The sequence below is a fragment of the Schistocerca americana genome, chromosome 8 (genome assembly GCF_021461395.2).
Source record: "Schistocerca americana isolate TAMUIC-IGC-003095 chromosome 8, iqSchAmer2.1, whole genome shotgun sequence".
Lineage (NCBI taxonomy): Eukaryota > Metazoa > Arthropoda > Insecta > Orthoptera > Acrididae > Schistocerca > Schistocerca americana.
In genome coordinates this window covers 437,848,398-437,863,399 of record NC_060126.1, presented here as the reverse complement: position 1 = coordinate 437,863,399, position 15,002 = coordinate 437,848,398, and the positions used below count along the sequence as shown (strand labels likewise).

The 15,002-nt window shown below is 45.2% G+C and overlaps 1 protein-coding gene across 1 annotated transcript in view; it reads right to left on the bottom strand.

The window, feature by feature from the left end:
• Positions 1–15,002, bottom strand: part of LOC124545149 — a 149,891-nt gene that overhangs the window by 21,993 nt on the left and 112,896 nt on the right. The window contains exon 7 of the mRNA XM_047123979.1: positions 5,191–5,424. Coding sequence (XP_046979935.1) covers positions 5,191–5,424 — 234 coding nt within the window. The remainder of the gene's footprint in view (positions 1–5,190; positions 5,425–15,002) is intronic.

Below are 15,002 nucleotides of genomic sequence, written 5' to 3'. Positions count from 1 at the left end.
CATCCTGCCTACCCTATTGGATAGCAGGACAAGCAACTCTGTGACTTTCCTCTAATCGACAGCAGATGTGGAGGCGTTACACACATGAATTGAAAATTTCGTAGAAGAGAAACGGTATGCTTACGGACATGGATTCCTGTTCAAACTATTATGTACTCACTCCCCTCTACAAGTCCTAGAAGTTTGTAACGGGAATTGTCGAACGCTGCGTACACATTTCTTGAGGTGTGATGCGCAAAACATGTCTCATTTGGCGTAATACTGAAGGAGCGTTAGCCATCCCAAGAGGAGTCCTTTGTTTTACATATTTACAGTTGTTAGTTAATTGTTGATTTCATGCTGTGTAGATAAGCTGTGCGATTTTTATGGAAATGAAGGCGAAGCTAGTGGTTACGATCTTGCCGTTTGTAGGTTACTAACAAGGGAAACTTCCCATCACATCGCCCCCCCCCCCCCTCAGATTTAGTGGTAAGAAGGTCCAGTGGACAACCCGACAAAAGCTAAACACAGGTCAAGGATGAAAACAGAAAGAAGCCGAACTGAACTGCGAAAAAAAGCAAGTTGAAAACAGTGAACGCTCAAGGAGGAAGAAGTGCAATATAGAGAAACAGAGAACGGAAGTGGCTTCATGGGTAAAGTCGTTACGGTGTTGGACTGCCAAACGGGCGAGACGTATTTAAACCTCCCTCGAGCTAATTTTTTTCTTGTTTTCGCTGTTAGCTTTATTCAAATTTGTGCCTGTGTCGTCCGTTTGCAGCTGAGAGGTATGAGATAGGGACCTATAATGACAGTTTGACGACAAGGCGACAAGTCAACCGAATCATCCACAGAAAAACACGTCTGGTGTGTCACACACGGCATTGGTGGCAGTACGTGTGTCGTACGACACAAATCTCTTATCGACGCACCTAATTTGTCTGACTTGTAAGTGACTGAGATATGCCTCCTCACCCAATATAGGCGTTCGTATGAATGTGACTGTGATCACTCCCAAGGAAATTATGAAAACATAATAGATTGTCACATAAGCTGCTGCAAATGAACGCAACAGTTTCACAATAACACGGTTTCTCTGTGCTCTGTCAAAACATTTGTTTTTAACGTTTCTAAAGTTGCGTTCCGTTTAGGAAGTATTGACTCTTGAATTCCTTTGTTGTAACGTAGTTCGCATCCGTGTTGTTTGCTGTTTTCATTTCTGTGAGATGTCTGTGTGGTATCTCGCAGCCGGCCGCGGTGGTCTAGCGGTTCTAGGCGCGCAGTCCGGTACCGCGCGACTGCTACGGTCGCAGGTTCGAATCCTGCCTCGGGCATGGATGTGTGTGATGTCCTTAGGTTAGTTAGGTTTAAATAGTTCTAAGTTCTAGGGGACTGACGACCACAGATGTTAAGTCCCATAGTGCTCAGAGCCATCTGATCCATTTTTTTGGTATATCGCCTGCCCTCACTATTCATCACATTTACTTGCGACGGTAACATATTCTTACCACATGACTCATGTTCTATAAGCTATGTATAGTATGGCAACTACCAAGACTACAGAAAGAGATTAAGCATTCCCGTGACCGGACGGACAGCTCATAATGTCGTTAAAAAATAGAAAAAAAAGGTACGAGAGAGTTTAGAACACAGTTCCCCCTCTTGACAGTCCAACGCCATGACCACATACCCACGACGCCATTTCTGCGACTGTGTGCCGTATATTTCTGCACCGTTCACTGTTTCTATTTTGCTTTTTTTTTCACAGTACAGTAAACCTTCTTCCTGTTTTCATGCTTCATCTGTGCCCAGATTTTGACGGGCTGTCCACTGCGCCATCTTATCACTAACTATGAGGGGGTGGGGTGCGATGGGGAGTTTTCCTATAAGTACCCACTGACTATTTCATCGGTATTGGTATTTAGTGACAAAAATGTTTTCTTTAACTAGACGTTTTACCACTTTTAACTAAAAATTCGTCGATAGGACAAAAATAGTTAAACAAGAAGAATGATGAAACTTCCAGGAAGATTAAAACTGTGTGCCGGACCGAGACTCGAAGTCGGGACCTTTGCCTTTTGCGGGCAAGTGCTCTACCAACTGAGCTACCCAAGCACGACTCACGCCCCCTCCTCTCAGCTTTACTTCTGCCACTACCTCGTCTCCTACCTTCCAAACTTTACAGAAGCTCTCCTGCGAACCTTGAAGAACTAGCACTCCTGAAAGAAAGGATATTGCGGAGACATGGCTTAGCCACAGCCTGGGAGATGTTTCCAGAATGAGATTTTCACTCTGCAGCGGAGTGTGCGCTGATATGAAACTTCCTGGCAGATTAAAACTGTGTGCCGGACCGAGACTGGAACTCGAGACCTTTGCCTTTCGCGGGCAAGTGCTCTACCGGCTGAGCTACCCAAGCAATATCATTCTGGAAACATCCATCCCCCAGGCTGTGGCTAAGCCATGTCTCCGCAATATCCTTTCTTTAAGGAGTGCTTGTTCTGCAAGGTTCGCAGGAGAGCTTCTGTAAAGTTTGGAAGGTAGGAGACGAGGTACTGGTAGAAGTAAAGCTGTGAGGACAGGGCGTGAATCGTGCTTGGGTAGCTCAGTTGCTAGGGCAGTTGCCCGCGAAAGGCAAAGGTCCCAAGTCCGAGTCTCGATCTGGCCCACAGTTTTAATCTGCCAGGAAGTTTCATATCAGCGCACACTCCGCTGCAGGATGAAAATCTCATTCAAGAAAAATGATTTTAGGTTATGTTCAAAAATTTGCTGCTTGGCAGATAGTTTCTGTCACTGGGCAAATGTGAAAGGGCTTAGCGGCTGCAATCTGAACAGCTTAATTTCCATGTTAGAGCTCATTTTAGTTTCGTCAGTATGTTCTTCCACCCACGCTCAATGGAGCACGTTATCATGATTTCATAGGGGATACTCTACCTGTGCTGCTACAACATGTGCCTGTACAAGTACGGCACAACATGTGGTTCATGCACGACGGAGCTCCTGCACATTTCAGTCGAAGTAGTCGTACGCTTCTCAACAACAGATTCGGTGACCGATGGATTGGTAGAGGCGGACCAATTCCATGGCCTGCACGCTCTCCTGACCTAAACCCTGTTGACTATCATTTATGGGGGCATTTGAAAGCTCTTGTCTACTCAAACCCTGTACCAAATGTAGAGACTCTTCGTGCTCGTATTGTGGACGGCTGTGATACAATACGCCATTCTCCAGGGCTGCATCAGCGCGTCAGGGATTCCATGCGACGGAGGGTGGATGCATGTATCCTCGCTAACGGAGGACATTTTGAACATTTCCTGTAACAAAGTGTTTGAAGTCACGCTGGTACGTTCTGTTGCTGTGTGTTTCCATTCCATGATTAATGTGATTTGAAGAGAAGTAATGAAATGAGCTCTAACATGGAAATTAAGCGTTTCCGGACACATGTCCACATAACAAATTTTCTTTCTTTGTGTGTGAGGAATGTTTCCTGAAAGTTTGGCCGTACCTTTTCGTAACTCCCTGTATAAACTACGTGTGGTATGGCAACTACCAAGACTACGGAAAGAGAATTTGCATTTCCGTGACCGGACGGAGAGTTCATAGTGTCGCGAAAAAAAAAAAAAAAAGAAAAAGAAAAAGTGTGGTACGAGCGAGTTTTGAACACAGCTCCTCCCTCTTGGCAGTCCAAAGCCCTGACCACATACACACGACGCCATTTCGGCGCCTGTGTGTCGTATATTGCTGCACCGTTCACTGTTTCTACTTTGCTTTTTTTCACAGTACTGTAAATCTTCTTCCTGTTTTCATGCTTCATCTGTGCCCAGTTTTTTACGGGCTGTCTACTGCGCCATCTTATCACTAAATATGAGGGGGTGGGGTGCGATGGGGAGTTTTCTTTTTCGTACCCACTGACTCTTTAATCGATATTGGTATTTTATGACAAATGTAATTTCTTAACTAGACTTTTAGCCACTATTTAACTAAAAATTTCGTCGATAGGATAAAGTAGTTAAACAAGAAGAATGATGAAACTTCCTGGAAGATTAAAACTGTGTGCCGGACCGAGAATCGAACTCGGGACTTCGCCTTTTGCGGGCAAGTGCTCTACCAACTGAGTTACCCAAGCACGACTCACGGCCCGTCCTCTCAGCTGTACTTCTGCCAGTACCTCGTCTCCTACCTTCCAAACTTTACAGAAGCTCTCCTGCGAAGCTCGCAGAACTAGCACTCCTGAAAGAAAGGATACTGCGGAGACATGGCTTAGCCACGCCCTAAGGGGCGTTTCCAGAATGAAATTTTCACTATGCAGCGGAGAGTGCGCTGATATGAAACTTTCTGGCAAATTAACTGTTTGGCGGACCGAGACTCGAACTCGGGACTTTTGCCTTTCGCGGGCAAGTGCTCTACCAACTGAGCTATCCAAGCAATCACGTTCTGGAAACATCCCCCAGGCTGTGGCTAAGCCATGTCTCTGCAATATGCTTTCGTTAAGGAGCGCTAGTTCTGCAAGGTTCGCAGGAGGGATTCTGTAAAGTTTGAAAGGTAGGAGAGGAGGTGCTGGTAGAAGTAAAGCTGTGAGGACGGCACGTGAGTCTTGCTTGGGTAGCTCAGTTGGTAGAGCACTTGACCGCGAAAGACAAAGGTCTCGAGTTCGAGTCTCGGTCCGGAACACAGTTTCAATCTGCCAGGAAGTTTCATATCAAAGCACACTCCGCTGCAGGGTGAAAACCTCATTCAATAAAAATGATTTTAGGTTATGTTCAAAAATTTGCTGCTTGGCAGATAGTTTCTGTCACTGGGCAAATGTGAAAGGGCTTAGCGGCTGCAATCTGAACTGCTTCAAATGCCACTGATAACTTAGGTTGGGTTGTTGTGGTTTTCAGTCCTGAGACTGGTTTGATGCAGCTCTCCATGCTACTTTATCCTGTACAAACTTCTTCATCTCCCAACCTACATCCTTCTGAACAGTGAGTAGTAAAGGCCGTCTTTCTTCCAGAGTGATTGCCATGGACACATTATTCCCATTATGAAGGTGTTCGATCATTTGCAGCTAATTTAACTGGCAGATGTACCTATGCTGAAGGAGCTCATGAAATGGCTAACTACTGGAAGGTGCATATGAGAGAGAATTGCATGCGAGCACCGCACGCTACTCTGGTTCCCACTGCGCTGCCGGCTGCCTGCTCGCGGCGCTCTGGAGCTGCGCGCGGCCCTTACCGAGTGTCTGTGAGTAGTGGACCTCCTCCGGTTCTGGCTGCGGCTGGCGCTGCTGGGCGCTGCGCCTCAGACTGGGCCACAGGCCGGCCGGCTTCAACATCACGCCCCGCTGGCAATTGCCCGCCTTACAGGCGTAGCCCGAGCCATCGGAGCAGCGGCAGGTGCTGCAGTTCTTCAGGTACGACTTCCCCGGTAGGCAGACTGGCTGCGTTCGTACCGTTGTAGCGACAGGTTCTGAAATGAATACAACAATTAGTGACCCTTCTTCAAGTACTACAGACAGGCAAGTCGTCCTTTTCCTTCACACAAGTAGCCCTATACGCTGAGGACGCCAAAAGGAATGTGAGCTGTCATTCGGTCTGTTATGGATTTTACACGGAACAAAGCAGTTGCTATTTTTTGGTTTGGTGCATAAGTTTGTAGCGCTTATTCACAAGTTTACTAAAGGCGACGAATACACGTAACAGAGACATTAGTCATCTATAACATAGTCTCCTTCACTATTTACGGCAGTCTGCCAATGCTGGGCTAACTTTTCGATTTCGTGACTTCAGATATCACTTGGTTTTGAAATCGTCGAGCCATGCTCGTTGCCCATTTTTGTCCGCAAAGGAAGTTCTTTGAAGGTCGTTAGCCGGGCGCGGTGGCCGTGGCCGAGCGGTTCTAGGCGCTCAGTCCGAAACCGCACGAGTGCTACGGTCGCACGTTCGAATCCTGCCTCGGGTATGGATGTGTGGGATGTCCTTAGGTTAGTTAGGTTTAAGTAGTTCTATGTTTTAGGGGACTGATGACCTCAGATGATACGTCCCGTAGTGCTCAGAGCCATTTGAACCATCTGAAGGTCGTTCGGTAGAGGTGAATAACGTGGGTGCTGAATGACCACCAAACGTAACTTCGGGTGTACTGCTTTTGGTCAGTCTGTCAGAATTCAGGCACACTTTATTGTGGACTAGCATCACTTCACACTGTCTTCCTGATTGTTGTTCTTGGATTGTAACTGTGACATGTCTCAGTTATTAACAACAAATGTCAACTCTGTTGGTTAAACCTCAGGGAATGAATTTGTAGTACACCAGACCATCGCTGTTGAGCGAGGTGTATAACTTTATCTTTCAAGCATGCACACTGTTCCTTGTATGCATAGCTGTTTCTTAGTTTTGGCTCGACCATTGCTTTCTTTTCCTTATGTTGGCATAAAGACACAATTTCAGGTCACCAGTTATGATACAGGATAGGAATGGTCGGTATTGCTCAAGAGCCAGTTGATGATGAGCAACCATAAGTTCTTGTGATTTTGGCTTAGAGTTGGTATCCACACATCCACTTTTTTGAACTTTCCCCATTGTGTGCAGACGTTGGTGGTATGATCATAGTTCTTCACATTTCTAAGTTCTTGAGTACAGTGATGGGGATCGTTGTGGATTAACGCTCGTCAATGATATTCATCAAACTCCGAAGTTCTTCGTGAATATGGAGCGCCAACGATCCTCCTTAAAACGAGAAAACCGTTTTCTTTCCATACCCTGTCGTGTGGCATTATCCTCGTATGTGGAGCAAATGTTTCTGGCTGTTTCCGCTATTGTCACCCCTATACTAAACTCAGACAGAAGAACATGCAGGAAATGTTCCACTTTCTCCACTTCATTTTCTAGTGCCCACAGCTTCACTCACTTCACATGACGAAATGGCAATATGTAATATTAAACAGTACATTACCAATAAACAATGGCAAGTGATAAATAACCCATGCCAACCAGAAGACCAACATGCAAATCAAAAACGCTATGACCTATTCACCAACCTAATACACCCACTATATGTGATAGTGCAGAAATGCAGTCATACAGATAACGAAATTACACACATAGGTAGAAACGTTTGTAGCAGGCTGTTCCAGCTCGAGTTCGCTTATGTGGGGCAGATGAATACTCATGGACACTTTAGCTAGGGGGTAGGGTGGGCAAACAGCTGGTATATGAGCAGTCAGGTGGCTGGTAATGTACTATACTGGTGCATGTGGCCAAGGGTGGCTAACTGGCTCCCACATATGCCGGATGCATATAGTAGTAATACCTGAAGGGTAGTCTATACTACAGCGGCTGTCAAGAAAATCGGCACCTAATGTCATTTCACAGTCTTGCAGCATTTTTCTTGCCAACTGCTACAGAAAAAAGTAAATAAAAAGTGGCATTACAATTAATTTTGAAGAATAATGCTTTCTTTTACTTCAACCTATGAAAAAATACAGAACCATTGCCCTATTTGGACTGAAAACAATATATAAAATTCATAGCTGCAAGTGTACACATTTTAGGTGTGGATCTGTTCCAGCTGTGTAATGAAAAAAGTCGTCGCTGATGAATTTCCGTTCTGTTTGTACAGTACCTAGTTACCATTGAGTCTAAAAGCTGCAGTGTTCATCCATCAACTCTGAGACTTAGACTACGTAGGCATCATAGGCCAGCTCTGGACGCTATGTAGAAATGTCTCAGAGGCACAGTGACAGAACTTCAGTATCTTAGAGAACTTGTAATAATTTCAAACGCCTGTTTGTGCTCGACATTTCACAAGAAGAAGCATCATTTAAATTGAGTATTTCTTCATATTTAATCAATATCATTTTATTGCTAATATTTGGGAATTTTTCTGATTTGAGACAACTTATGCCGTTCTCCTGCGTTCCCAATACTGTTGGACCTCACAGAAACTTCCACCGAGAAATTTGTTAAGAAAACTTATGAAATTAATTTTGATAACATATGAGACATCATTATAGTATCATGTCAGTTATGGACGCATTTTATTTACGAGAGACTCCTTCCACGACTTCGCCCGAATATCCGTATGCCGGATCTTAGATCTGACGGCTCGCCCTAATATGCCAGAGAATACCTACTACTTGAAAATCTTTTATTTGCAGCTCTTACTGACCCCTCATCAGTGCAATCATCACCCAAATCGCCGATATACTGTAGCAACTGTAAATAATTTCAGGTCAATATACCCGTTGAAGTCGAGCAAAATATATTTTTGCTTGTGGTTTTGCCCTCAGCCGGCAGTAAGTGCATTTTTCACAGAACTTTTGTACTTGTTACAGTAGTGCCTTTGAATTACATTAAAAATATTTTGTCCAATATTACACATTTTGGATCGAAAAATAAGTGAGCGGAGAAGACAAAGAATGGATGTCTCTGAGCCAGCATAATTAATTTTTTCACGGATATCACCTTGTATTTTTCTACCTGCCCGATACTCTCCTCTGTCATAGTTTCGAAGTACAGTCTTACGCAATAACATTTTGTCAAAATCGGTGCATTCCGTTAGTTCCGTTTTCATTTATAACGATCTCTTGAAGAATGAGACCACATGGTCACTTCTAAAGATTCTGACAATATTACAGCACTGTTAATACGGAATGGATTCGTTTCAGAAATACCAGAAAGTTTTGTTGTCATTTAATGAACTAGAATAAAATTTATATCAATATTGGCTTCTTCACAGTTGACCAGATGAGCAAAACATTTTCAGTCCGTTCGATACGACAATTTTAGATTGTTTTCGGATGACTTCTCACCCTTTGTGCACATTGACCGGAGTAGCACTACATATAGGTCCTTGCTCTTGGTTCTTCAAACTTTAACGAAAACTTGTCCCCACACCTCAAAAGAGAGTGTTACGTTGGACGTGACCGAAAGGTGCACTGGTTGAGGAAGATGGCAAAACGCCGAACTTTAAACGAGAGTATCATTGGCTTGTTTAAATTTTATTACGTGTTTCACGGCATCACTTGTTACAGAACGCCAGTTTAGAAATGAGAGAGAAGTTCAGGGCGAGAATGAGGCAGCAAAACGCATAGTCGTAAATGGACCATAGCCAAAGTTCTCCAAAATTAAGGGACCTCTTCGCCTGCTACCTGAGACGGAGCTCCATTTCGGTGGCAACAAGGAAGATGAAGCGGCGAGCGAGACAGAGGAACGCAGAGTCTCATACAAAGGGACGGATAATTGGACATTTTTAAAATCTAACGACATTCCCTCCCCCCTCTGCCCCCCTCCCTCCACCTTACTTTTCGATGCGAGAGCTGCTCTCGCAATAGTTCAGGGATGGAGACGATAAAGTAGGGAATAGTATCAGCCAAGAGTGGTAAAATTACGACGGAAGGGAGGGATTTTGATTGGTCATTTATAAATTTAACGTAGATTGGCCTTCCCCCACTCTAAGCAACAGCGGGAATGGCCTCACTTTTACGAGTGCTTCCAGGGCCGTAAACGGTGAGCACTCGCTGAAGTCTGCTGGACAGAGGTGAGTACATGGACGTGATCGCTAGAGCGCTTCTGCCGCTCTTGGTAGTGACATGTTGGGTAGTGTTAGGACTGTGATTCTTCCATGTTTGGCTACGTTTGTCTGACTCAGTTGAGCCACAGAGCTCTTTGGCGTCGTTCTTGTACCTCACAATCGCTTTGAATTTAACGAAAGTACCATGGATTTTCAGTTTCACATTAGGTCTGTACTTTTTCCTCTGTCACCAACGTTTGTAATTGTGTACGGTAACTAGAAGATGAGCATGTTCCTCGTGTTATGTGAGAGAAAGTCACCTTTTCTCTCTTATTCGTAACAATCTCCTTAGTTTCCTCTCCTAAGGAGTACATTTGCGAAGTCTTTACACAGTCGTTATGTTAGAGGAACCATTGAATAACTTTTAACGTTTTGGTAATGATTCATTGTTTGTGTACTTGGTCTTGGCCTTCTATAAACGTGTTCTATCAACTAACTATGTTCTAAGAAATAAAGATCATTTGCCACTTACACCAATATTAGATGCACCTGTCGACTACAGGTAGCGTCTTTGATTAGTAAACAAAACGTCCTCGGTCCCGAGTTTGAAACCTACCACGTTCTGCCAACGGCTGTGTGAAATGAGGGTGGAGGAGCGGACAGAAGTTCAGGACACTCTCCTGTCCTTGGGGTGTGAAACTGACCCTAAAGGTGGAAATATCAGCAATGATCAACGGCATGCATGTGCGGGAGGAAATGGAAGCCACTCCATTAAACACACATAACGCGTATCCACAGGACTCGTGGCCTGTAACTGAAAAAGTGTCATGATGATCTCTCCATTGGCAAAGGACATGTGGCCTGTAATTGGAAAAGTGTCATGATGATCTCTCCATTGGCAAAAGATTCCGGAATAGACCCCCATTCGGATCTCCTGGAGGGGACTGCCAGGTGGGAGGTGACCATGAGAAGACGATTGAATAATCAACGAAAAGATAAATACAAAGGCTCATCTAGATGTAGTGGGGTCAGGGAAGTTAAATGGAAAAAAGACAAGGGCTTCTTGTGAGATGAGTATAGGATAATATCAAGAGCAGCTGAAGATGGTTCAACGGGAGTAGGATTCGTTATGAATAGGAAGGTAGAGCAGAAAGTGTTTTCCTGTGAAAACTTCAGTGACAGGGTTGTTCTTATCAGAATCGACAGCAAACCAACCGCAACAACAATAGTTTAGGTACACATGCCGACGTCGTAAGCTGAAGATGAAGAGATAGAGAAAATACACTCCTGGAAATGGAAAAAAGAACACATTGACACCGGTGTGTCAGACCCACCATACTTGCTCCGGACACTGCGAGAGGGCTGTACAAGCAATGATCACACGCACGGCACAGCGGACACACCAGGAACCGCGGTGTTGGCCGTCGAATGGCGCTAGCTGCGCAGCATTTGTGCACCGCCGCCGTCAGTGTCAGCCAGTTTCCCGTGGCATACGGAGCTCCATCGCAGTCTTTAACACTGGTAGCATGCCGCGACAGCGTGGACGTGAACCGTATGTGCAGTTGACGGACTTTGAGCGAGGGCGTATAGTGGGCATGCGGGAGGCCGGGTGGACGTACCGCCCAATTGCTCAACACGTGGGGCGTGAGGTCTCCACAGTACATCGATGTTGTCGCCAGTGGTCGGCGGAAGGTGCACGTGCCCGTCGACCTGGGACCGGACCGCAGCGACGCATGGATGCACGCCAAGACCGTAGGATCCTACGCAGTGCCGTAGGGGACCGCACCGCCACTTCCCAGCAAATTAGGGACACTGTTGCTCCTGGGGTATCGGCGAGGACCATTCGCAACCGTCTCCATGAAGCTGGGCTGCGGTCCCGCACACCGTTAGGCCGTCTTCCGCTCACGCCCCAACATCGTGCAGCCCGCCTCCAGTGGTGTCGCGACAGGCGTGAATGGAGGGACGAATGGAGACGTGTCGTCTTCAGCGATGAGAGTCGCTTCTGCCTTGGTGCCAATGATGGTCGTATGCGTGTTTGGCGCCGTGCAGGTGAGCGCCACAATCAGGACTGCATACGGCCGAGGCACACAGGGCCAACACCCGGCATCATGGTGTGGGGAGCGATCTCCTACACTGGCCGTACACCACTGGTGATCGTCGAGGGGACACTGAATAGTGTACGGTACATCCAAACCGTCATCGAACCCATCGTTCTACCATTCCTAGACCGGCAAGGGAACTTGCTGTTCCAACAGGACAATGCACGTTCGCATGTATCCCGTGCCACCCAACGTGCTCTAGAAGGTGTAAGTCAACTACCCTGGCCAGCAAGATCTCCGGATATGTCCCCCATTGAGCATGTTTGGGACTGGATGAAGCGTCGTCTCACGCGGTCTGCACGTCCAGCACGAACGCTGGTCCAACTGAGGCGCCAGGTGGAAATGGCATGGCAAGCCGTTCCACAGGACTACATCCAGCATCTCTACGATCGTCTCCATGGGAGAATAGCAGCCTGCATTGCTGCGAAAGGTGGATATACACTGTACTAGATCCGACATTGTGCATGCTCTGTTGCCTGTGTCTATGTGCCTGTGGTTCTGTCAGTGTGATCATGTGATGTATCTGACCCCAGGAATGTGTCAATAAAGTTTCCCCTTCCTGGGACAATGAATTCACGGTGTTCTTATTTCAATTTCCAGGAGTGTATATGGGGATATTGAAAGGGTAATACAGCATCTAAAGGGATATGGAAGTCTAATAGTCATAGGGGACTTCAATGCAGTTGTAGGGAAAGAAGCAGAAGAAAAGGTTACAGGAGAATATGAGGTTGGCACAAGGAATGAGAGAGGAGGAATACTGAGTTCCGTAATAAATTTCAGCTAGTAATAGCGAATACCCTGTTCAAGAATGACAAGAGAATGAAGTATACTTGGAAAAGCCCGGTTGACACGGAAGATTTCAGTTGCATTACATCATGGTCAGAGAGAGATTCCGAAATCAGAAACTACTTTGTATCGCGTACCCAGGTGGAGATATAGACTCGGATCATAATGTAGTAGTGATAAAGAGTAGGCTGCAGTTCAAGAGTTTAGACAGGAAGAATCAATACGCAAAAAAATTGGGATTTAGAAGTACTAAGGGATGACGAGACACGCTTGTAGTTCTCTAAGCCTACACATACAGCAGTAAGGAATAGCTCAGTAGCCAGTACAGTTGAAGAGGAATCGACAGCTCTCAGAAGGACGATCACAGAAGTTGGAAAGAATAATATAGGCACAAAGAAGTTAACTGCGAAGAAACCATGGCTAACAGACGAAATACTTCATTTGATCGCTGAAAGAAGGAAGTACAAACATGTTCAGGGAAATTAATGAATACAGAAATACAAGTCGCTGAGGATGAAAATAAATAGGAAGTGCAGGGAAGCTAAGACGAAATGGCTGCATAAAAAAGTCAGGGAATCCAAAAAGAAGCGATTGTCCTAAGGACTTACTCAGCATACAGGAAAGTCAAAACAACCTTCGATGACACAAAAAGCAACGGTGGTAACATTAAGGTGCAACAGTAAGATTTGTCGGATGTGATAGAAGAAGTAACAGAAGTGGATTAAGAAAACATAGGGGATCCAGTATTAGCATCAGAATTTAAGAAAGCTTTGGAAGACTTAAGATCTAATAAGGTAGAAGGGGTAAATAACATTCCTTCACAATTTCTAGTCGTTGGGAGAAGTGGCAGCAAACCGACTATTCACCTTGGTATGTAGAATGTATTTGAGTGAGCCGTGTGGCTCGATCAGCGACGTTCCCGCCGCCGGAATGGGTCAAGCCGTTGGTGTATTTCGCTTGCTATACGTCTCCTGTCACCGGGATCTGCGGCGGTTGGCTCCATCGAACAAACAAGAGGGTAAGGGCCTTGCTTATGCTGTAAGTTGTGGCCGGAATTGGCTACTGGGTTCTGTGCTGTTTACTTCATTTTCTTGGTCGGCCGTTGCTACTCCAGCTGAGTCTGTCCTCGAATGTGTTTAATTTCAACTTACTTAGCACGCAATGTTCTAGTGAGAGCTGTGTGTGATGTGATGATTAACAATTACTAATGCCTGGAGTGCAGTTACATTCTGTTTGTAGGTTGCTACTGTCAATGTTTAAACGTCATTGAAAAACAGTTTGGTTGGTCCTTGCCTAAGTGCCGCATGGTTAAAGTATTTATATCGCAAACGTAGTTTAGCTGGACAAGTGCTATAGATATACATGGATAAAATTTTCCCTGGATATATTTTGCCGTGAATTGCAGTAACATTCCTGTTGCGTTTCTATCTGAGAGACACGTGTCTAATTCTAAGTGAGTAGTTTCATAAATTCTTACGATTTACTGAGAGGCCAGTTGTTATTCTGTGTTCAAACAGGTTGAAACTGATTCTATTAATGAAAGTACAAGGATTCCTTCAGTGACAGTATGTGGATATTGTAATTAATTCTGATTTAATCTGAAATTTAAATGTGGCTATTTGCTGTAAGTCACCTTATGTTTTGTGTCGGGATTGGGGGGTGGGGGTGGGGGGTGGAGGGGGGGGGGGGTATTACTTGCATTTGATTTCGTTTTACCGGGACTTCTGCTGTTTGTCTTGGTAGTGGTTGTGGGGTCCTGGGTTGTGTCCTGCTTGTGCTGTTGTGTATTTTCCGCCCCCTTTGCCAGCGCTTTCCGGCTGGACGTGTGTCTAGTTCGCTCACGGCTTAATGTATAATTGGCCTTATGCACATAAGATAATAGATTTGTAGTGCTTAGCTGATGTTCATTAATAGGTTGATTAATTCTACGGATGATGTGCTGTAATGAATTATTGTGTTTCTAGTTACTTAAGGCAGATGTCAGTCTGTTGTAGATACCCACTAGTTCTGGGATTTTTCGTGCCTATTCGTGAGCGTTGCTGCTCTCGTTTGGGGGGTCCATGGCGAGCCTGTATTGGAAAGAGCTGAGTGAGCGTGCGTCCGCTTCTGGGGGTAGTTTGTTGAATCCCACGAGGTTGCTTGGTCACATGAAATTTTATATTTTATGTCCTACACTGTAGGGTGCCTGCCATTCAAGTAACATGGTTATGTGTGATGGTATCCGATTTGTTGTTGCCTCTACTTGAATTACTTTCGTTCAGAAATGTGTGTGAATTCCTAAGGGACCAAATTGCTTAGGTCATCCGTCCGTAGACTTACACACTACTTAAATTAACTTAAACTAACCTCTGCCGAGAAAAAGACACACATTGATGCCCGAGGGAGGACTCGAACCTCCGGAGGGAGGGGTCGCGCAGTCCGTGACATGACGCCTCAAACCGCTCGGCCACTCCGCGCGGCAATTCCTTTGGTAATAACAATCACTGCAGTAACGAAATACTACATGTTCTCGTTAAATTTTAGTAAATTGTTCTTCAGGTTGATCATAGTTTTTGAGTAAATAATTTTTAACTCATTTCACTAAATATGTAATAGGTCATAAGTGCCCTGGTTTATGAATGTTTGAATTTTAAAGTAACTGGCTCTCATCTA